This window comes from Heliangelus exortis, chromosome 4 (assembly GCF_036169615.1).
Source record: "Heliangelus exortis chromosome 4, bHelExo1.hap1, whole genome shotgun sequence".
In the NCBI taxonomy this organism is placed as follows: Eukaryota; Metazoa; Chordata; class Aves; order Apodiformes; family Trochilidae; genus Heliangelus; species Heliangelus exortis.
In genome coordinates, this window is record NC_092425.1 from 41,967,087 (window position 1) to 41,990,571 (window position 23,485).

The following is a 23,485-nucleotide window of genomic DNA, read 5'->3' on the forward strand; positions in this document are numbered from 1 at the left end:
GAATGCAGAAATGGCTTTATTCCCATTAGTTGGACACTTTGCTTATGGACATTAAGTTCAGCTAAAGCTTTTTACTTGAACAGCAGTCACCACAAGAGGGAGATATTAAGATGTGTTTTAGCTCTCAGGAGCTGCCTGCCCTGTTCTGTTTCAGGGGATAAATAAAGACTGATTTAAGAACCAGCTGTGGAAATTAGATGCAAAGTTTGAGAAGTCCAAGTCCATACAATTGTGAAGGCCCCAGCAGGACTGCACATGAAATAAAGCCAGAATGAGGGTGTTAGTTTATGGAATAAGAATCCAAATTAGCAGTGAATGTTTCCTGATCCTATTGGTGATGCTAAAATTGAGCACTGCTGCTAATGTTCTGTGACACACAGATGTAGAGAGTTTGAATCTAAATGAATGTTCAACAGACTACTAGACATGTTTATAACTGCTGTTAAAGTTAGAAAATTAGATTAAAGTTAGAAAAATTAGATTTTGGATATATTTACAGTCAGAGAATTAATTTCTATCCTTCTTTGCTGAAAGACAAGGTAATTTGAATTTCTTAATTTGTGTCCTGGTCTAAAAGTGGATCTTCTCTTGTGCCCTGCTGAGAATCAGCTGATTCCTGACTGTTTGCTACTCACTCAGGGAACTTCTTCATGTGTAGATAAATCAGAAATTATGGAAAACAATTCTCCCATTCATAAGATGATTCTGTCCAAAAACAAACTTGGGAGACACATTTATCTAAAATACATGAGAATTAAGCTGCAGACTCTGAGGCATGGTTGTCTTCCATTTCCTCAGCTCTTTACAAATTTTATTCTCTGTTTGGGCTCTCCAGCCCCTGGTGTATCTGACAGTAAATCATTTGAGCATATGGTGATTTCTCAGAGGATGTGGAGCCTCCCCAGTCAGAATCCAGCCCAGCATTCCTCTCCCACACATGGGAAGGAAAGTATCAGCATGCAGAGCCTTTATGTGCCCAACATGCTTTTTCTCTTTCAAATGTCATCAGCCTGGTTTCTGGAACTGGTGTGTTTGTTAAATGTTGTAAGGATAAGCAGAGCATGGAATTTGCTGTTATTCAGCTGCTGATGAGTAAGAGCAGAGAAGTCACACTTGCAAGGTGTGCTTTGTGAGTTATGCTCCCAAGTAAGCTGTAGTAGGTAATAAGCCCCCTTTAGACTGTACCAGCTTTTTTGACCTCTCCTGACTTCTGTCTCCAGCCTGCTGGTGTCAAACTCAAGGAGGCTTTCCACCCACACCATAAATTTTATTTGAAAATAAATGCCATCAGCTCCACAGAGCTGAACTAAATGAAGTGATACCCGAGGAAGGCAGCAATGCATGTTACTCCTTGTAAAACCCTTGGTGTGTTTCTGCTGTTACACTCTGGGAGTAGAAGTACAATTATTTTAGGTGCAATTTGTTACCTTTGCAAAAAATCGATTCAGTTGTATTCAGCTTTAAGGAAATTCTGCAGTTTTTTATTACTGGGCACTGTTGTCCTGGCCTGAGTGTCCCAAAGAAAGGGAAAGAACCTGTAGTTCTCAGGAAAGAGGAGGGTCATTTTTCACCTGTTCTGGAAGCTGATGTTCTAGGCCTGAGTTGCAACATCCATGTTATGCCTTAAGTAACCCTGTATGTTTGTAAGTTGTGAGGTGATTTATTCCAATTGCACCAACAATACTTCCTGAGGGTTCATCCATAATAATTATGTCAGTGAAATCACACAATTTATACCCTTATCCTGTTATATATTTTTAATATTTATATGATACTTATTACCATTAGTCTTCAGTATGCAGGAGAAAAACTTGCCACAAAATCAATGGTAAAAGTCCCCCACTAAATTCACGTGAGAATAATTTCAGATTTTGCATTCAGTGTTACACAGTGGACAAAATGATTTACAGTTTCCCCAGTTTTTGGTATTTTATGTAATGAATGCACTGCTAACCTTTAAGCTAAATGGTAGTGTTAAAACAACTTTATATTTCACTCATTAGAGATGGTAGTCCAAGAACAGACTAAAAGGTTACCAACACATGCCAAACTCCTTTTCAGTCTCCTGTTCTTCATCAGTAAAAATCAGGAAATTCAGCATCCCTGTCAGGGCAGAATTTGTACACAGTTCACTGACACCCAGCACTTGACCAACAAGATGTTTTACACTGCCTGGAGACTTTCAGGGGGCTAGAGAGAAAAGGATGAAATTGCCCCTTCTGTAGGTTAACAATTTAGTCATTGACTCCTGACTTGTCAGCCACAATTGGTGTGGTTAACAGCTGGTGCTGCCAAGGAGGGAAAACATTTCATTTTCTTGCTTAAATCTCTCTGTGCTGATGACACAACTCTCTGTTTTCTTTTACAGATTTTGGTTGATAGACTGTCGACAGACACAAGAATCTGTTACTTTTGCTTCCCAAGTGTACAGAGAGATTATCTGTGTCCCCTACATGGCCAAATTTGTGGTGTTTGCCAAATCCCATGATCCCATTGAAGCACGATTAAGATGCTTTTGCATGACAGATGACAAGGTGGATAAAACTCTAGAACAACAAGAAAATTTTGCTGAAGTTGCCAGAAGCAGGGATGTAGAGGTACTGTCCAAGAAGCTTAAACAGTTCTCTCCATTTTCTAACATTTGTTTTCAAGCTAATGCTTCCTGCCTTCTGTCTGCCACAAATCCTGAAAAACAACAGTGCCTGAAAAATAACAGTTATGGTGTTATGGAGCAGAATGTCTTTGATTCACATTCAGAACTAAGAGCAGGTGCTGCTACCTAAGTATTAGGAGATCTATTTGAGGGGGATGGTTATGCAAGCAGGAGACATTCCCTGTGGCTTTTATTAAACAAAATGTAAGGATTTTGCATAGCTTGGCTGGGGTGTTAGGTGCACAACCAGCCTAAAGTCCCTCAGCAGCAAGCTGAGAGGCAGTGGGTGGATGTTGTGTCAGGATTGTTATGGACTTTTTCTTCAGTTAAGCTAAAACCAAGTTCTGTGGGTGCAGGCTGGCCCCAAGTTCAATCTAAGTACCTCATACTCACTTCTGTGGTGGTCCACAGTGATTACTGAGGTTTAATTAGCTCTGTAGCAAACTGCCAGGAGAAACCTTCCCTTTTTAGTTCCTAACTTCCTCTTAGGAGAATGTCCTGGTTAAGATTAATTTGGAGGGTGGTGTTCTTAGCTGAGCTGTTATGTTCCTGAGCCTGGTCAGCAAAAAAATGTTGAAATTTGAGCCAATAAAAAAATCCAAATTAAAATGTAGATTTAGAATTTGCCCAGCTTTGTGATACTGAATACTCATCTTGTCACTTATAGTGTCATTCATTGTTAATGAATGACAATTGTTAATTCATTGTTAATGAATTAGCAGTGTATTCCATTTGGAATTATATGATCTGAAATGTTTTCACTGGTTTTAGGTAACTATACCTTGTAAATGCTGAAACTGATTGAAACTACTGCAGAATTATTCTTAAGCAGAAATCCTAGCCATCTCCTTGTGATTAATTGCTGCTTTGGTGCTTTTTCATTTCCAATAGGTACTAGAAGGAAAACCCATCTATGTTGACTGCTTTGGCAACTTGGTGCCACTCACAAAGAGTGGCCAACATCATATATTCAGTTTTTTTGCCTTCAAAGAAAACAGACTTCCTCTGTTTGTTAAGGTAATGTTACAGTATGACTTATGGATTCTATTTTGTTGTTTGTTTTTTTTTTTTTTTTTTGTCTACTTGTGAGTTTACAATAAACTTAGCAGACTGAAGAACAGTCCCAAATTCTTTTATGATGATGGATTAAATGTTGACTTGGGTACTCAGAATGACCAGAAGTGGCTGCCTAAAATTTAGTAAATTTTTTTTCTAAATAAAAATTATCTGTGCCTGTGTTTTGCTTTATAGGCATATGCCACAGCAATCTTTCAGACACCAAAATGGTACTTCTAGGAATCCTCTTCTCTACTTAATAATCTAAAAACCTGACCAAGTTTGATCTTGTTTGTTTTTCTATATCACGGTTCAAGATATTGTAGGAAAAAATGAGGAAACTGCAAAAAAGTGTCAGAAAGCACTATAGAATTGGCAGAAATCTTATAAAAATGTGATTGTTATACCCTGTAAATATGCATATGGCTGTAAATACAGATGTAACTGAGTGTCAGCCAATCTCCCTTCCTTTTTCAGCAATGCAAAACTTTTCCTGCTACTGGGACATCCCTGCTATGGTGGAGCACACCATGGCTATCACATAAAAAATTTTAAAGAAATGCTTTTTGAATGGAAACTTACAAAAAGGGGAGAAAAGCAACCTGCTCCCTCATTTGTGCTGGATTTGCTGGTTTTGTTTCTAAAGTATAAACACTTCCATGCTTGTGTCTTGTCTTGCTTTGACACACAAATACTTTTACAAATCAGCAGGGGAAAAAAAAAAATGAGAAAACACATTGTTTTTGCCTTTGTGGACTTTTTTTCCCACATCTAGCCAAGTTTTGTGTGGCATAAGTAGATCACAAAGCAAACCAGCACAATAACAGATGAAATGTCTGTTTGTTTGCTGTGCCAGGTGCGAGACACCACCCAGGAGCCCTGTGGAAGATTATCTTTCATGAAGGAGCCAAAATCTACAAGAGGCCTCGTTCACCAAGCCATATGTAATTTAAACATCACTTTGCCCATATACATAAAGGTACTGTGAAATCATAGTGATCTGTACTCATCAGTGTTAGGATATAAACAAGAAACGAGGAGGCAAAATATTGTTAAAGCTTTATAGGGAGGGCTTTCAACTTCTTGGGTTTGATTCTCTTGGTAGCAGGGTTCAGAGATGCTGTTGAATATTTTCTGAGGGCTCAGAAGAGATGACAGAAGGGAGACAAAAATCTATTTTGCATTATATAGCTCCCACGGTTTCATTTGGTGTTGCACAATCTTATTTCATACAGAATTGGGTATAAATAAGGATCACTTGAAGTCGTAACACCCAGAAGCAGTTTTCCTGTTTGTAGTTTGCTTGGTTCTGTGGCCTTTTGTTTCTTTAAACTGACAGTTTAGTTTTGCTGCTTTTTGACATAAGAAATCAATCTCAGAAATGTGTTGCATTGTCTTTGTTCCTGTTAAATGTTGTCAGAAGTTACTTTTTCCTTCTCTCTAAAAAAATTTACATTTTGCCTGCTTTGTCCTCCCCTTCTCTTTTTGCACGGCGTGTTGGAACTCAAAGGAGTCAGATTCAGATCAAGAACCAGAAGAGGTAATGTTGCTGTAGCAGTCTGATGTTGCTCATGCACACCACTGAAACACAACAGATACAGCCAGGAAGATGGAATCCGTAGTGACACAGGCACCTCAGTCATCAGCTCAGTGCTGCATGGAGAGCAGTGCACTTAAAGGCTCTTGCACAGGCTCACTTTTGGAATTTACTGAGTTTAACTTTCCCTCACATTAAAGTTTTACTGGCTCAGATGCACTGATAAACTGTACAGCAGTTAATTTTGCTTTCAAAAATGTTCCTTAATAATTTAAAAATTATTTTGCTCAAGAGTGTATTTCTTTAAGCTTTATTCTCTACAGCACACAAAAAAGGGGAAATAGGATTATTTTTTCTAATTCTGAGAACCCTCCTGCATGCTAAAACCAAGGCAGGGCTGTGACTTGACTTGCCTGAAGCTTTCAGACCCAGTGTGTGATTGGCATAGGATGCTTTTTATCAGTTCCCCTAAGCACAGTGAGAATGTGGGCAGTGGGGAATGGAGCCAGAGGAACAGACCTGAATTCAAGAGTTGCCTCCATCAGCAAGTTCCCCACTGCTGGGAGGAGTCTGTGACCAGACTGCCACTGCATGCTCTGCCTGTTCAACTGGCAGGGCTTCAGGCCACACATTTCCATAGTCTGGGACATGGCTTTTTGGTTTGGTTTGTTTTTTCCAATTTTTAAACAAAAAAAATAATTGGTTTTGTTTACTGTTTCCTTTTGAGTAACAGTAAACTTGCGTGGCTTTTTCAATTTATACCCAAATACACTCTGAGACATCAAAAAGATGAGGGCTTTGCTTCCACTGAGCTGCTGGTGGCATCAAGTCCCAGTTACTGCCTTAAGCAGCAGCAAGGCTGCAATTATTTCTGCACCTGCTTTTCATCATTACAAAGCAGAGCCAAAAATGCAAAGGGATTTGTACAATGTATAAAGCATACTACATGCCTGCCCAGGGACCATATTAGAAATTTTTACTTCAGCTGAGAAGAAATTAATTAAGGACAAAGCACCAACAGTAATACAAAAGTCTGGGTCCTTTACACTGCTGGTTGCATTTAAAAAAAATACATTGCAACATTTGGCATCTACTGTGGACCATAAGTATAGCAAAGTAATAATTTTTCTGTTATTAGAAATGCTAAATAAGCTAAGCCATGCTTTTACTTTTGCTTTAAATACATCCTTGCTTCCATCTAAGTCAGTGAATCTGTGTGTCTGCACACATCCAGTGGATTTGACTCAACTTGTACTACTTAACTACAGGCTTCAGATAAATTGATTGTATTCAAACTTTTCAATTTCCCCCTTTTTTCTCTTCCAGGTTGAAATGACTTCAGAAAAAAGTAAGATTTTATTTTCTTTTTTAAAAATGTTATAATGCAGTTTGTATGAAAGATGGTTAAGAATAAGCATGAGAGAGAGCTAAGCTTTAACTGCTATTGCTAATAACATCAATACTTTAAAAATGTCATAGAAAACAATTCCAAAGCAGCTATCCAATTAAATACATTCTAATTTATATAATAACAAGTAATACAGTTTAAAACAGTTCATCTAAGCATTTACTTTCCTTTGACATCCCTAGTGATCCTGCTATTGCTATTTTGCTTGTATGAATGCTCATCCCTCCACTTTTTTGTTTTATCCATTTGTTGACACACATTGTTGCCTCGTATTTGAGATAAATGACAGTATCACTTTTCATGAAAACATAATTAATGCTCCAATGCATTATTTTAAACTCATGAAATAAAACCATGCAAAAAAAAAAAGTGATACTGTCCAAAGTAATCAGGCTGTTTAACCCTCCCCACCCGCCTCCCCACCCTTTACTGTGGTGAAATATGACTGGGAATAAAAGCCTATTTTTCTACACTGATTTTGAGGGTTATTTCTTTTTGATGTACTATGGACATATTTAATTGGAAAGACAACAGCATTATCAAATGGGAGATCAATTCCCCTGTAACTTACTCTGTCTAAAGCACAGCAAAAGATACCAGGGTGTCTTGTCCTGCACTTACTGACAGTTACTGACCATTCCTGGCAGTTCAGGAGTTCTCTTATTTTTCTCTTTTTGCAGTCTGGTTGTCACTAATGTACAGCACAAACATTTAGCATTTGTTACACACATGAGAATAGTGGAGCAAAGTGGATATTTTTTGGCAAGAAATACAGATAATGGTGGATTGCTTAGGTTCTCCTTACTGCATTGCTACTTTGACTTTTAGACTGGGGTGGAGAAATGTGTCAAGTTTTAGGTGATGTGCAGCCTCTAAAAGAAAAAAGTACAATCACAGTTCCTAATCATTACAATCTGCTCATAATTAGCCTCAGTCCTTCAATGTTTCATTCTGTTCAACATTTTGCAGTACAACTTCCTGACATTAAGTGTCCCAGCAGGCACTTCAAATGAAATGGGAATTATCCACATCCAGTTTACTGTTTATTTGCAGATTAGACTAATATTTCACCACAGTATCTTTTAAAATATTTTCATGTATCTTTAATTTATATGATTAATTTCTATAGCTCTTGTTTTTTAACCAAAGCTATATACACAGCAGCATTTGCAACACCTTTGCTTTGCATGGAAATAACTTGCCTTACATGAAGTGTATGTATGTGTCTAGTGTGACTGTCTCTGATTTTTGGTTGCCATACATTACATTTTTTAAACCTCTGACATCACTTCTAAGTTGATTCACAGTTTTTTCTTATTATCTCTCCTTTTCTTCTCTGTCTTCTCTTTCCTCAGTCAATTCATTAGTTGTCAATGAGGATGTTCCAAGGAAAGGACCATGCCTCTTAAAACAAAAGAATGTTTGTTTCATTGTTTAGGTGTGAAATCCCCTTAGATGAAATGCCGGTTTGCAGCTGATTCAGATCTCTACATATTTGATCATATTTTAGATTACTGCAGAATGACTTTTAACTTTTTATTTTGATCATAAAGAAAAAAAAAATGCTAACCCAATGTTATTCTGACAGTTTGCTAACACTGGCTTTCTCTTAGAGGAAATCGACTTTCAATCAGTTCTAATGCTTTCCCCTTTTTTTCTTGTTTATTTTTATTTGAACATTGATCTGTAACATCCGAACAATCTTGAGATGCCTATCTTTGTGTAACTTCACTGTGTTTCTTCTGTTTTTAATTTGAGATTTTGTTGTTGTTGTTTTGGTTTTTTTTTTTTAGTGGTGTCCTGATTTGGTATGTGACAGCTTCGACAATGTATGTGTGGTTGTGCTATACTGATAAAGTTAAGCAAGTTATTTCCTGCCATTTTCCTTTTCAGTTTTGTTTTTTGGTTTTTTTTTTTTTTTTCCCCCTTTTTTTTTTTTTTTTTTTTATTTATTTTTTTTCTGCCCTCCCCCTCCTGTTAGCTTTGCTTTGCTCTTGTACCCTCAGATCTTGTGGATCCACCATTCCCGGCTCATTTTTTTGTTGACCACTGCAACCAAAGACTGTCATTTTCAGTCCTGATTACATTTTCCAATCTCTATCTTTGATTTCCATTTTACTTTCAATGTTTTTCGTTCGCATCAAAGATGACGAGACAGAATCTACAGAAACATCTATCCTGAAAAGCCATCTGGTTAATGAAGTCCCTGTACTAGCCAGTCCAGACCTGTTGTCTGAAGTTTCTGAGATGAAACAAGATTTGATCAAGATGACTGCCATCTTGACAACTGACCCTTCCGATAAATCAGGCTCCATTAAAGTCAAAGAGCTTGAAAAACCTGCTGAAGAAGAGCCAGGAGAGCCTTTTGAAATAGTTGAAAGAGTGAAAGAAGACTTAGAAAAAGTAAATGAAATTCTGAGAGGTGGGTCCTATACCAGAGAAGAACATGTTTTGCAGAGGTCCCTTTCCAAACAAGAACCCATCGAAGAAGAATGGGTCATTGTCAGTGATGAAGAAATTGAAGAGGCCAAAAGGAATGCTCCTTTGGAAGTCACTGAACCTGCCTGTGTAGAGGTCAGGGTGGACAAAGGGACAAAAAAAATGGAGAAGGCAGACATGACAGGAATGGTAGATTACCTTGCAGAGGATTTAAAAACCTGTGTTTCTCTTTATGAGGTCCAACCACAAGCCTTACAAGAAGACATAGTGCAAGAGAGATTTGAAGCTGTGGTAGTAAGCCGGGATACTGAAAAAGGACAGAAACGTCAGCAGGAGCAACACAAACCAACCCTAGAAATTAAAAAGCCAGTTAGGACAAAACTAAGAGACAAGCAAAAGCAAAAGGAAAGCAAAGTGCCCAGCAGTGAACAGCAACGAGGACAAACGAAGGTGGCTTCAGACTTGTCACTAGGTGAGGAACCTGGCTTAACAGTGACAGCTGCTCCTGAGGCTAAAGCTGTGTCCCCCGTTATAGAGGAAACTCCTATTGGCTCAATAAAAGATAAAGTTAAAGCTCTTCAGAAACGAGTGGAAGATGAACAAAAAATACGGTCAAAACTACCTGTCAGAATTCAAGCAAAAGAAAGCACTGCTGAAAAGGCTCCCAAAAAACCAGTACAAGCCAAAAAACCAGTAGCACACAAAGCACAACCACCTGTTTCACCTTCTTCTAAAACTGAAAGACTCGAAGAGACCATGTCAGTTCGTGAGCTGATGAAAGCCTTCCAGTCAGGTCAAGATCCATCCAAGAATATCTCTGGACTTTTTGAGCACAAATCTGTCAAACAGAAGCAACAGGTCCCTGAGAAGGAAACAGCCCGGAGAAAAACAGTTCCTTCCCAAAGTGAAACGAGGCGACCACCAAGCCACAAGACAGACAAACCAAAGGACAAACCAAGCACGGTATTAAAAGCAGAGAAAGAGCCACAAACAAAAAAAGGAAAAACGCAAATTTCTACTGTTGAAATTACCAAGAAAGCTCCAGGTAAAGACCAGGTAAAAGAGCAGAAAGGCAAAAAAACAACCGAACCTCCTCCTCCAGTGGTTGTTGAGGAAAGTGCTAAAGATGCAGCACTTGTGAAGGGCAGGACTTCTGATGACCAAGGAGAGACTGACTTCCAGATCAGCCCTGACAGAAAAACCTCCACAGACTTTTCTGATGTCATTAAAGAAGAACTGGAGGATAATGACAAATATCAACAGTTCCGACACCTTTCAGTGACAGAGGAGGGAGAGCTTAACCCGGAGCAAGTACTGACCAGTCCTTTCAGTGTTGCTTTTCCCACAGATTATGTGAAAGATGGATTCCTTCCTGCTCTCTCTCTGCAAAGTGCTCCTTTTGAGGGGAGCTCAGAAAGTCTGAAACATGAAGGTGTGGCTGATTCTCCAGGTAGTATACTTGATGGAACCCCTCAGATGAGCTCTGAGGAAAGCTACAAGCACGAGGGTCTGGCAGAGACTCCAGAAACAAGCCCTGAAAGCCTTTCCTTCTCACCAAAGAAATCTGATGGGCAAATGGAAGAAGCTAAAGGAGCAGCCAGAGCACCCACAACAGCAGAAACATGTTCTCCAAAGGAACTCTCTGCGAAGGAAGATGAAAAAGGTATTACTGAAAGACAGCTAGATGCTGTTCCTGAGACTAGCAAGTCTCATTCTGACCATGTATCAGAAGAGCTGGTACCTACAGCCTCTGAAGAAGAGGCTGATAAAGTTACAGAAAGTAGCTCAGCTTCCATTGTGAAAGATGTTAGCAGGGATAAAGAATCCAAAACCACTGCACATTTATCTCAGTCTTCTGAAACACATGACACTGCTTTAGAGAAAGAAAAAGATATAACCTGTGAACACCGTGTTAGAAGTCCCCAGAAATTGGAACTTGCACTTGCTAGCCATGATAGTGAAAGCTGTAGCCCAGTTGCAGATGACTCTTTGGCTATAAGTCATAAAGACTCCCTGGAAGCAAGCCCAGTGCTAGAAGATAACTCGTCACACAAAACACCTGATTCTTTGGAGCCCAGTCCCATGAAGGAGTCTCCCTGCCGTGATTCCCTGGAAAGCAGCCCTGTAGAGCAACCAGCCAAGGCTGGGGCCTTTGGGCAGGGCCCTCTGCAGCCTGCTCCTAGCAAAGGAGAAACCTGCCCAGAGCTGGCATCGGTGCGTTCCAGGATTCTCCGTGACCCAGAGGGGAGTGCTGATGATGACAGTCTAGAGCAAACATCCCTTGTGGAGAGTTCAGGGAAAAGTCCTCTTTCACCTGAAACTCCTAGTTCTGAAGAAATTAGCTATGAAATCACACCTAAAACAGCAGACTCACATGTGCTGTCGAACATACCGAAGGCGGCGGCGATCCCTGAAGTCAGTGAGGAACCAGAGGATGACTCAGAAAGTGAACCAAAGAAGAGATTCACCCCGGAAGAGGAGATGTTTAAAATGGTGACCAAAATCAAAATGTTTGATGAGTTAGAGCAAGAAGCAAAACAGAAGAGAGATTACAAAAAGGATTGTAAGCAAGATGAGCCTTCTGCAGCTGCTACTCCAGAAGCTGCACGTGAAGCTGAAGAACCACAGCCAACCACTGTAAAAGCAAAAGAGATGCCTACAGTGGTGATGTCTGCAGCTGAATCTAGAAAAAGTTCTTCCTCTTCAGAGAGTGAGCCAGAGTTGACTCAGCTCAAAAAAGAAGCTGACTCAGGCCTCTTAATGGATCCTGTGATCCGAGTGCAGCCACCCTCACCATTCCCATCCAGTATTGACTCTGGTTCTAGCCCTGATGAAGCAGGTTTCCAACCCATTGATTCCAAACAATGCTCTTTCAGCACAGGTGCAGTTAAAGCAGAACAGGATGAGCCAACAGAAGATGACAAAAAGGAGCTCCCTGTCCTTGGGGGCAGCTGTAAGGCTTCCACAGGAGAATCAGGCACTTGTCATTCTGATGGTTGTGTGTCAGCAGAATCAAAATGTCATGGTCCAGATGGCTGTGAGACAGTTAGTCCCAGTGCCTCAGTCACACAACCTGGGGGTGCACTGTGTGGTTCCAGAGGTGACAGATCTCAAAAAGAAGTTCCTGTTGAGCCTTTACTAACTCAGGCTGATCCTGCTGAAAAAGATGTCAAAACCACTGAGCTGTTAGCACACACAGAGCTCAGCACGACAGGAGCTGTGTCTGAGACAGCAGGTGATAGTTCTTGTGGTGGACACAGTACCACGGAGTACTCTGTACCACAAGACAGCAAACTGGCTGAAGATGATGCCCCTGATTTGGGAAAAGCAGATTCAGATTTTGAAACATCTCAGAGAGAGATTCCTGCTGAGGAACCCTTCCCAGAGTACTCATCCCTTACCACTGAAACAGTGGCACTTGAGAGTTGTGTAGCAGATGCTGCTGAAAGTGGTGTTCCTTATATAGTAAGCCCTTATGAAAATGTGTCTTCCGAACATTTCTTTACTGACTCTGAAAATATGGTAGGGTCAGGAAGAGGTTTGCATTCTAGGGAAAACTATTCTGTTGCAGAAGGAAAAGATCAGACCGGTGCAGCTTTCCTTAGCAGTGAATATCACTCTTCAGAGGAAGTATATATGGAAATAGAGCCAAATCCAGAGGATGCGTTTCAGAAAAAGTCACAAGGGTCTTCAGCATCAGATTCCACAAAATTAGCTGAATCTGCCCTTGAGGAGGATATAAGAGATGAAACAGAGAACCTCATCAGTCAAGTTGTCATCACTAAAACTGATGTGGATTCTGACATGTGGAGCGAAATACGTGAAGATGATGAAGCTTTTGAAGCTCGGGTGAAAGAGGAGGAACAAAAGATATTTGGGTTGATGGTAGACAGGCGGTCACAAGGCACGACCCCTGATACTACACCAGCCAGAACACCCACTGAAGAAGGGACACCACTTAGTGAACAAAATCCTTTTCTTTTTCAGGAAGGAAAGTTGTTTGAAATGACTAGAAGTGGGGCCATTGACATGACCAAAAGGAGCTACCCAGATGAAAGCTTTCACTTCTTCCAAGTGGGGGAGCAGTCTCAGGAAGAGGTTTCCTTATCTGAAAAAGTGAAAGAAGCAGCAGAGGAGGAACCTTCTCAGCTGAAGAGTTCACTGGATCCATTTACACCTTCAGAATCAGAGGACTTAGATATGCAAACAGACGATACACTGAATTGTTCACCCCCAGCATCCGAGTCTGGTGATGTATCAGATGAAATGGAGGGTGAAGGTGTCAGCACAGGCACCACAAAAGCAGATCTTAAATCCCGAATTCCAATTAAAATGGGTATTTCAGCTTCTTCAAAATCACCAAAGAAAGAAACTGCTGCCTCTGAAGCTGAGCCCTTCTCCAGAATGGAGACTGACACAGTTGACAGCAGTCAGGTGCCTTGCCCAACCTCTCCTGAGCAGTCCGTAGTAGAAGATGAATTAGATTTTTCCAAAATCACCAGGTCAGTTTGTTTTGATCAGGGCGAGGAGTCCCCAGACTCTTCACCAGAGGAACAGAGATCTGTGATCGAAATCCCTACTGCTCTAATGGAGAGAGTGCCTTCTTGTGAAAGCAAATCCAAAATTCCTGTGAGAACGGCTGCTCCTGCATCACAACCCACGCAGCAGTCAGAGGACGAGAGCTTTTCCACAGACGACTTCCCAGAGAGTTTGCAGGGTGAAGGAAAAGATGACCAAGCAAAACCAAAGTCTAAGATTCCTGTCAAAACAGCTTCCCAAAAAGCTGAAGAACAATACGTGTACACAGACACATCTGTCCCCAGGCTAGAGTCACCCAAAGCTCTTGACACGACCACCACGCTACCTATGAAACAAGAGAGCCGAAGTAAATCCGAATCTGATGCGAGCGTTCCCGTGGAGCCAAAGACTAAACGCTGGCTAAAAGCCAGGAGTTATGCAGAGGCAGAAGCAGAGAGCAGGGAGAGGGAGAGGGAGGTTGAGCTAGACTCAGATGAGGCAGCAACAGCAAGACCCAAGGTATTTTCATCATCGCGGTTGCCAGTTAAAAGCAGAAGCACCGCAGCCTCCCGCGGTGCTTTTAGTCCCACAAAAGAAAGTAAGGAACAGTTTTTTGACCTTTACAAAAACTCCATAGAGTTCTTTGAAGAAATTAGTGATGAAGCTTCTAAATTAGTGGAGAGACTCACGCAGTCAGAGAGAGAACAAGAATTAGTTTCAGATGATGAAAGCAGTAGCGCCCTAGAAGTTTCAGTAATTGAAAATGTGCCATCCAGTGAGACCCAGCAGTCAGTTCCTGAAGACATCTTTGACACCAGACCCATTTGGGATGAGTCTGTAGAGACTCAGATTGAACGTATCCCTGATGAAAATGTCCATGACCATGCTGAAGGTATTTGCCAACGACTGGGATTCCCTGTGCGACGCATGTCATGAATTAAACTTTTTGGTTTTTTTGTTTTCTTTGGGGTGTGTGTGTGTATGTATGTTTGTAGACTCTAATGTGAGTGGCATTTTCTTTCAAGCTTTTGGTGGTTAGTTGTGTATTTTTCTTTCCCCTGTGAGCTGTGTTTGGTTTTTTTTTTTGTTGTTGTTGTTGTTTCTGTATTTTTCTTGTCTGTGAAACAATCTCAAGATTGCAAACCATGAATGCTTACTGGAAGTGTTGCCTTAATTTAAACAAAAATGCTTCTAAAAATATGTATTGTTTTACCATTAAACTAACTGTGCAGTTCCTTTTGGCTTTTGGCTTTCCCTGGCCCTGTTCTTAACTACTAATTGTTACTAATAATGAAATACTTGGGCATTGACTGAAACAGAGACAGGCAAATTAATTTTCTTTTGAGTTGTTACACAAAGAAATCTGCAGAAGTTTTAAACAAAAAAGGTTTTCATGTTCCTTCTTTTTTTTTTTTTTTTTTTTTTGACCATCTGCATCTCAAGAAAATTCTGTGCCACGGTAACTTTAGTGCAAGTTTTCTGGTGTTTGGTTTTCCTCTCAGCCACTTGTGCACCACTACTGAGTAGCCCTGGTGGCAATCCAGTAGCTAAAAGGAAACGTGCATGTATCATTAAGCCTAAGGAATTTTCTGAAGCTGAGATATCACAATCCACGTGTGTCTTCAGGGAAAATCAAAACTCAAATTCTGCCATCCTCAAATTTGCTCTGGGGATGGGATGGGAGGAACAGTCAGTCTCACTGTTACCCAAAATAAACAAAGACTGGCCAATGAACATCTGATTTTTCCTTGCCTTCATTGTAAGTATTTTATGTCACTCCCCAGCTGAAAGGGTCAAAGCATCTCAAATACAAACCATAATCTGAAGTGCCATCTTGACTCTTTGAATGAAACTTTCCCTCCAGCAGAAAGAATGTAATTAGAAGCATCAGTCCAGATCAGTTTTTTTCCTCAACCTTGGCATTTACTAAGAAGGCATGGAAAATTATGGCTCTTGACTTAGTTGAAGTCAGTTAAAATTAAGTTCATTGGGAGAATGAAGCTTTAGAATAAAATGCTTGGCTAAAATAGGCTCAGTAGGCACTTTGGTCCTTGCTTAGATTTTGATGTGAAAATGGAAATTTGATTTTCACAATCACAATTTGATTTTCAAATGGAAAATGTAGCTAGTCTTGTGCTTTTTGAAAAATCAAGCTTTAATATATATATATATTTAACCTGGGGCTTTACAGTCCTCACTGTAGGTACCCAGCTGTAACAGCCTGCCTACAGTTAGATGACAGCAGTTAGAAAAAAGAAGCACTTTCCTTTCTTCTTGGGCTATGTCACCTGTGAGAAGGGGTTTGAACTTGTAAATGGCAACTTGTGGCTCTCTTTGACCTGTAGATCAACAGGATGATCGGGAAAGGACAGAGGAAAGGCTGGCACACATTGCTGATCACCTTGGATTCAGCTGGACAGGTAAAATGCACCTCTCCTACTCTGAAGAGAAAGGAGGGGAGCACTCCTCACTTTATTAATCTTTTTTTCAGGTGATTTCCTGATTTTCTAAAGGTATTTTGCCCGAGCTGCAAGGACACTCTAGGGATAAGGGATAACAGCTTCTTTCCTACAGAACTGGGCTGAGGAAAAGGGGATAAAAAGGGACCTGTTTGTAACAATCACTTTAATATTGTGGACTTAACAGATCTGAGGCAGTTAACATTGTTAACAGTACCAGGGACAAGTGAAAGTAACACAGAATGAAATGCAGATGGCAGTCACTCAACATCAGCTCACAAGTGTTTACAAACAAAAAGAGTTGCACAGAAATCTCAGTGCTGTGTCAAACTGCACGATCCAACAAGAAAAACCTGCTGCAAATAATTTCAGTCAGGTCTAGGCTTTTTTTCTGTCTAACCCTAGAGCAGCACCACACTCCTGAAAATAAGCAGGGCTCTAGGAGTTAAAGAAGAGTTGTACACCAGAGAACAACAGTAGGCCTGTACCACATCAGACAGGCATCAGTTACTCCTAGTTTGACATTTCCACATTTTGGTTTTAAGCTGTTATTTCCAGATATTTTTTTCTTTAAATGAAACAAGTCCAGGGGAGCAGTAGTATCATGCCTTCATCTAGCCCTACAGAATGCCATTACTTAAAATTAATTCTTCTACCAGATTTTGATAAAAGCTTCTGAAAGATTCAGCATTTCATAGAATAGAGTCTGCTGAGCATGGTGCTCTGTGGATAGAAATGGTTTTACCTTCTTATGTGACATTTCTGCATCTGCATTCTCTTTGATAGCTCATCACTGCTAAATTTTGTCAGTAGTGTTGTATCTCAGAACTAGGAATGGTAGACACAAAAAATAAAAGCTCACACAGACCCATCACTTCTAGGCCTTTCTTGTCTTTCAACTTACTGTTTCACAGTGTCCCTAAATATAACACCAGGTACACAGAAGCAAGAAGAATTTGGTTTCAGAAACGTTTTTAGCCCACTCTGTGCTGACAGCTGTAAAATGTATGAAAGGCAGGGAAAACTAAACAGCCATCTTTATAGAGATGGATTTCTCTTTTCAGAGCTAGCAAGAGAACTGGATTTCACAGAAGAGCAAATTCACCAGATCCGAATTGAAAATCCTAATTCACTTCAAGACCAGAGCCATGCACTCCTCAAATACTGGCTTGAAAGGGATGGGAAACATGCAACAGGTTTGTTTGCAGCTATAGTTGTACTGGCACTGTCTCCAGTTTGCTAGCTGAGGTGACAGATGTGTGCTATAAGCAGAAAAAGAAAACTGGGTAAAACTGAGGCCATAGAAATACTGGCTATAGAGGGCACTTAATGTTTTAAAGTTTCTCTGTATAACATGGCAGCTCGTAGGATTCTCAGAATAAACAGAATCCCAGAATGGTTTGGGTTGGAAGGGACCTTAAAGCTCACCTAGTCCCAACCCCCTGCATGGGCAGGGACACCTCCCACCAGCCCAGGTTGCTCCAAGCCCCATCCAACCTGGACTTGAACACTGCCAGGGATGGGGCAGCCACAGCTTCCTTGGGCAACCTGGGCCAGTGTCTTACTACCCTCATGGTGAAAAATTTCCTCCTAATATCTGACCTAAATCTCCTCTCTTTCAGTTGTCCTGTCAAAATAGTTTAATCTTGTTCAGCAAAGAAAGAGTGGAAACCCACTGAGGCCTCTTTTTCCTAAACTGAAAAATGTTGGGGAAAGCTAAACAAATTGGTAAAGAAAAAAGAAAAAAAACAAAATAGAGTGGTGATTTTTACAGGCAGGCCTTCAGCTAATATTGGATTTTACCTAAAAATGCTTCTAAATGTACCTGCATTTTATATATGACATTAGACTGCTCAGTGGGCCGTATAAGCCCTTCGTGTGGAAAAGAGAAGGGAAAAAGAGCATGTGAAACTGGTACCTCAGCTCCCTGGTGTTGTTCTAATGCCCCAGATACAAACCTTACCCAATGCCTCACCAAAATCAACCGGATGGATATTGTGCACCTGATGGAGACCAGTGGCATCGACTCCCTGCAGGCCCACGGCACCCGCACCTACGCGGAAATCGAACAGACAATAGGACTGGACCACAGTGAAGGTAAAAGGGCCCAACAGCTTCCCTGACAAAAGGTTTGCCTGGGATAATCTGGGATAATTGCCTCATCTTCATTTGGATGAGTGCAGGCTTGACACCTCACTGTGGCACCAGGTAGATGATCTCTGCCTTAGCTCATAATAATTTCATAAAAGTTAAGATGGTTGCATTGGGATTTGACCAAGATTTGTAAAAGGAAAACTACTCCATGCTTTGGAAAAAGCTTTGGATTTGAGTGTCCAGGATACTGTGATTCTGCTGTGATGCTGTTAGATTAAGTTTAAAGTTTCAATAGATTAGATCAACTAGTTGTTAACTGAAGAAACACCTCCAAATTATGGAAAATAATATTCTCTTTTGGAAGAGGTGATTTTACACCCCTAGTATTGCACCAGTATCTTGGTGAAGTATTAACTGCAGGTGTTCCAACTTTGAGAGAATGAAGGAATAGAAGACTGATTGCTGTAATTAGCATTCTGGTATCACCACCAATTAGTCTGATAATGCCAACCTCCAAGTCTAGCTCTAGTTCAGTACAAGTAGTTGTTTCTCCCCAGGCTATTCCTCACAGCTGAGTTGGTTCCTAATCAAGGTGTCTACTAAGGAAAAACAAAAGCCCAAGCTTGTGACTTGTAGCCTGTGGAGCAGAAATGCACATTATTTTACCCTTTTTGCAGAATGAGAGCCCTTGCTTTGAGATGATGGGGTGGGTGTCTGTTAAAGCACATATATTAGCTTGTTCTTCCACCTCATCCTGTATGAATTACTTTGTCCATACTTTAGCTATTTTTCCATATGCAGGTAAATAATGGATAGAGGGGGGAAAAGTCACTAAATCCTATTATAGTCTGCTGGGAAAAAAACCAAAACTGTTGTGAGTCTTCTTTCATACTTTGAAGGTTTCAAGATTGATTACTCCTGGTAAATTTCTAAGTAAATTTTACCTTCTGTTACCATCCAGATTCATGATTTGGCAACAGTGGCAATCTGGTGTTCCTTCAGTTGCTCAGAGAGGTTATGTCCTCCCCAATCAAGGTGTCTAAAAATCTCAGGCAAAGTGTTCCATCCAGGGATTTTAAATGCACATGGAGAATGAGAAGGGCAGCCTGCATTCTAGTCAGACCTGTAATGACATTTTTTATCTCTCTGTTTTTTAAAGGGTTTTCTGTACTGCAAGAGGAACTGTACAGCTCAAGACACAAGCAGGAACAACACAGGATATCTAAAGACAGTGAGCCAACTGAACAGCCTCCCATTGTCTCTGAGGAAGATGTGTCTGTCAGTTATTCTCCTTTTCAGGACAGTACTCCCAGGAGTGAGGCTGACGTGTCGATGGCTGAGCTCCTGAGACAAGCACACAAGGAACAAGAAGCTGAATTCTCAGGGAAACCCCAAGAGGTGCCAGAAAGAACATCTGCTTCTCAGCATGAATATTTGTAAGTGTCAAAAGACCAGGAAGTACTTAGTAATCCACTCTCTTTCCCCCCAAAATAAGAGGCAATGTGTAGATTTGTGAGAGCACAAGTGACAGCAAAACTTACAGAAATCCTTTACAAAGAACAAGTTTTACAAAATTGGGTGCAATGTTTGGGCAACCATTTGGAGATTTTCTTGGGTCAGGAATATCAGAGGGATTTCTAGACTGTAGTTACTGTCAAGGACTCTCAATTATTTATTTTTTGACTTGCTAGGTTGTAGCAAAAATACATATATTTGTATGTATATAAATATACATATATTGACATACAAATATTTGATCAGTGCCTGATGTTCCATTTATGGACACTGGAAAGCATTGCATGGTAGTAACTTCTCTTGAACCTGTAATTCACAGTGTCACAACTTCAGGAACTGGAAAAGCAGCAAGTGAAAAATCTGCACATGTAAGTGGAGTGAAAGAAGAGAGAGAAAAACCATCCCCACAGCCCCCATCATCTGCTCAGAGAGGTGACTCTCCCATCATCCAAGAGCCTGAGGACCCCCAACTCCACCAGAGTGACTTCTCTCCAAGGAGAACCAGTCTAGTGATAGTGGAGTCAACTGATGAGCAGACAGAAAAGTTTGGAAGAGGCAATGAAGAAGAATCTTTAGAAAAGGTAAATGACAACTTTGCTTCAATGTCATTGACACAAGAGACCAAGTTTGAAACCTTGCTCATTCGTTGGGAGGAGAATATTCTTAATCACCCTAATTAATCCCCATCTGCAACTGAGTCTTTTCACCTTTCCTCTGTGGTTATAAGGGCCTGGAGTCAGTTGTACAAAGGTTTTCAAAGCTGAAGCAAAGCCCAGATCCTGAAGCCCAGGCTGTCATCCTGGTTCTGCTGCCCTTACTTGGTACAGAGTAGTGTAAAGGACAGGTGCAGAAACAAACCATGTACAAGTGTCAGCTGACAAACAGATGTAGTGAAAGGCTGAATAATAACAGGAAAAGCTCATGAAGAAAGGCAGGGCTGGCCCAGAGCACCACGAAGAACAACATACAAAATACTGCAAACTGAGTGAGATGCAGGCAGCAGGATGTACATTGCAGAATACTAAGGTTGTAGTGGAAGAAAAAAACCTCAGGAATGGTGTTTATGTAGCATGCAGGCAGAAAGAGGAAATGGAGATGGGAGAGAAGAACAAACAGTCTGAGGTAGGTCACTGGTTGTGTAAGACAAAGTAACCCTGTTGCAGTTTGGAGAGGGGAGGACATCAAGAGACAGTGAACAAAAGCAACAATATGGCTCTTAGGGGGGCATTCAAATCACTTGACAGGTAAACATTAAAGAATAAACAGTTTTCTGTGCCTCTTTAAGTGGAAGAAAAGGAGAAGGTGTAATTGGGCAGGAAATCCGTTGTATCAGTGAAGTCTGAGAAGAGAACACTCAGTTCTACTTCAGCAGAAATTATTTCTTGTTTTGACATTCTCTGCTTCCTTTGCTGTTTGTGTTGCCAAATGTACTACCTGTGGAATGAAGAGTTTTGGAGCTCTGGAAAAGGCTGAATATCAAATGTGTGGGTAACTCAGATGCTGACAGATTAGCTAGAGTAGGAGTCAGAGCAATGGCTGCTGCAGGAAAGGCTGCCCTCAAAGATAACTGTACTTCTTCCTTCCAGTTTCTCAGTGAAGTAAAACAACAGCCACCAGCATCACCAAAATGAAACATAGCCCCATATTTATTGTTCCATTTATGATTTTGTAGTGTCGGTATTTTCCAAGTAGTTCTTTTCAGCTTTTCTTCACCTACTGACATCTTTAGTAAATTTATATTTCCTCCCTATGCAGGAGAGAGAATTTCAACACTTGTTAGTAATTTATCTTGATCTTCCCAGTGCCAAGGCTGTTGACACACTGTCCTCTAGTTAACAGCTTAGTCCTACAGTCTACATGCTGCATTGTATACTTCCCAAGACACAGTACAATTATTTCTCTGTAATTAATACAGAAACCACAAGCAACATGTATGAATTCCTGAGCTGGTGTTAGTAACACCTCCCAGTCCACCTGCAACAACAGCCTGACACAAATTTCAGGCTCGTCCCTGGCAACCTCAAAAGCATTAAAACCACCCAGAGCATCCCACAGAATTAGCACCACAAAGATTCATCCTGGGTATAGTCAAGAGGGCCGAAGCCTCCCATCCCACATCAGTGTTCCACAGATTCAAGTCAGGTGAGAGGCCAGAATTCTAAAAGCAAATATTTCCCTGGGTGAAGATGGTTTTAGACAAAAACAAGCCAGAACCTGTAAGTACTGCTGGTCCCAAAGAGCATTCCTTCCATGCTTCCACTAGGAGCTAGCAAAGGAATTAGGTGGGCTGGAGGCCAGCTCAGATGAAGATGAGATGGTCACCACCAGGGTCATTCGTCGCCGGGTGATTATCCAGGTACTGAGTGTGAACTGTGTGAGGCTGTGGTAGGTACCACCTAAGGCATGCTGCTGAGACAACCACTTGCCTTGGTGTGGCACCTGAAGCTGGAATGCTCCTGAGTAACACCCATTCCAATAGCTTTTCCTGGGGGGAGGACTGCAGTAACACTGCTAACTCTGAATGCCATGAGATGCCTCAAGCAGGAGGAGGAGGATGAGGACTTCTCAGCCTCATAGACAACACAAGCAACTAACATCTATTCCCTGTCCGTTGTGGTGTAACTTTTCTTTGCATGATTTTCTAAGTATTAATTTGCAGAACAATGGTTTTCTAACATTTCTCCGTCTTCTTTTTTCTTTTTTCATTCTTTAACCAATTAACCAATCTTAGAGTTGCTTATTTGAAGTCACCTACATGAAGGCCTTGCTTCATAAAACTTTGTTCTTTGCCACACAGGCTGATAGTATGCCTGAAATGCCACCAGAAACAGTCACAGAAGAGCAATATACAGATGAACATGGCCACACAGTGGTAAAGAAGGTATTGTCAGTTGTGCCCCTTGATGCCTTCTTACAGAGCTTTAGAAGGAAGGATAAATACATACACATACATGCTAATTTTTCTCTTGTGAAGCAGCCTGATTTTTAAGAGCAGAGCACATAAAAAATCCCACACCACCAGTTTTCCCTAAGATCATATTTGCTTGTATTAACAAAGCTAATTGAGGGCTCAGCCTATAAGAGTCAATCCAAACTCTAAATCTTCAGAATCTCCATTGGGCTGCGAAGGTTTCTAAACTTCTGTATCTCTAAATACAGTTCAGTTTTTATGGCACAAAGAATACAGAAAGTACTTATTTGTGTGATGGCCTCAGAAAATAAGCATTCTCAGACCATGCTTATAAAAGCAAATTCTTCAGAGCACGTAAGTGGAAGAGGAACTTCTGTGTTCAGTGCTCAGAGAATTGTTCTAGGACTTGGCTGAATTCTGCTGTGGACAAGCTCCATCTTCTGTCTCCCAACAAAACATCACAAGCCCTCAGCTGGACAGTGTGCCTCTGGAAGCTGTTAGAATTCATATTAAAATAAACAGCCCATTCCTCCTGATAAACTTATCCCCTCTTGAACCCTGCAGTTCTCTCTGCTCCTCTTTGTTTGGCTTGTCAATGCCTAGAAAGTTTAAGCACCAGATTAGTCTTGAGTAGGTTAAATTTAGCTTACTAGTTCAGCAGTGGTTGGTACCATCAATGTTACAACACGATATCCAAGTCCCTCCATGAATCCAGTTCCAAGCATTTGGTAGCCAAGTTGCTGATCTCTTACTTTCAGAAACATTTTTGAAAAAGACAGTTTGAAAGTGTTTTTTAGCAGTTGTGTGGTTATGTTTTCTCTGAAATACTATACCTCCTTTCCTAAAAATAACAAAGGCTTTAGAGAATCATTCCAGTACCTATGTTCTGGCCACT

The 23,485-nt window shown here is 40.8% G+C and overlaps 1 protein-coding gene and 1 long non-coding RNA gene across 51 annotated transcripts in view; one reads left to right on the plus strand and one right to left on the minus strand.

Moving 5' to 3' along the window:
• Positions 1 to 23,485, plus strand: part of ANK2 (ankyrin 2) — a 301,049-nt gene that overhangs the window by 271,318 nt on the left and 6,246 nt on the right. For 21 of the 50 annotated variants that reach the window (XM_071744070.1, XM_071744078.1, XM_071744086.1 and 18 more), the window contains 11 exons: positions 2,369 to 2,597; positions 3,545 to 3,670; positions 4,566 to 4,688; positions 5,220 to 5,249; positions 6,573 to 6,594; positions 8,801 to 14,503; positions 15,957 to 16,031; positions 17,135 to 17,266; positions 18,021 to 18,167; positions 19,324 to 19,600; positions 19,999 to 20,260. In XM_071744070.1, the coding sequence (XP_071600171.1) occupies positions 2,369 to 2,597; positions 3,545 to 3,670; positions 4,566 to 4,688; positions 5,220 to 5,249; positions 6,573 to 6,594; positions 8,801 to 14,503; positions 15,957 to 16,031; positions 17,135 to 17,266; positions 18,021 to 18,167; positions 19,324 to 19,600; positions 19,999 to 20,260 (7,126 nt within the window). Of the gene's footprint in view, positions 1 to 2,368; positions 2,598 to 3,544; positions 3,671 to 4,565; positions 4,689 to 5,219; positions 5,250 to 6,572; positions 6,595 to 8,800; positions 14,504 to 15,956; positions 16,032 to 17,134; positions 17,267 to 18,020; positions 18,168 to 19,323; positions 19,601 to 19,998; positions 20,261 to 21,942; positions 22,036 to 22,476; positions 22,561 to 23,485 lie in introns of all 50 variants that reach the window. The other 29 variants (XM_071744105.1, XM_071744106.1, XM_071744109.1 and 26 more) reach the window with 7 other exon arrangements.
• The window catches only part of LOC139796229 (uncharacterized), a 45,695-nt gene that overhangs the window by 13,019 nt on the left and 9,191 nt on the right, over positions 1 to 23,485 (minus strand). The gene's annotated exons all lie outside the window — the stretch shown is intronic.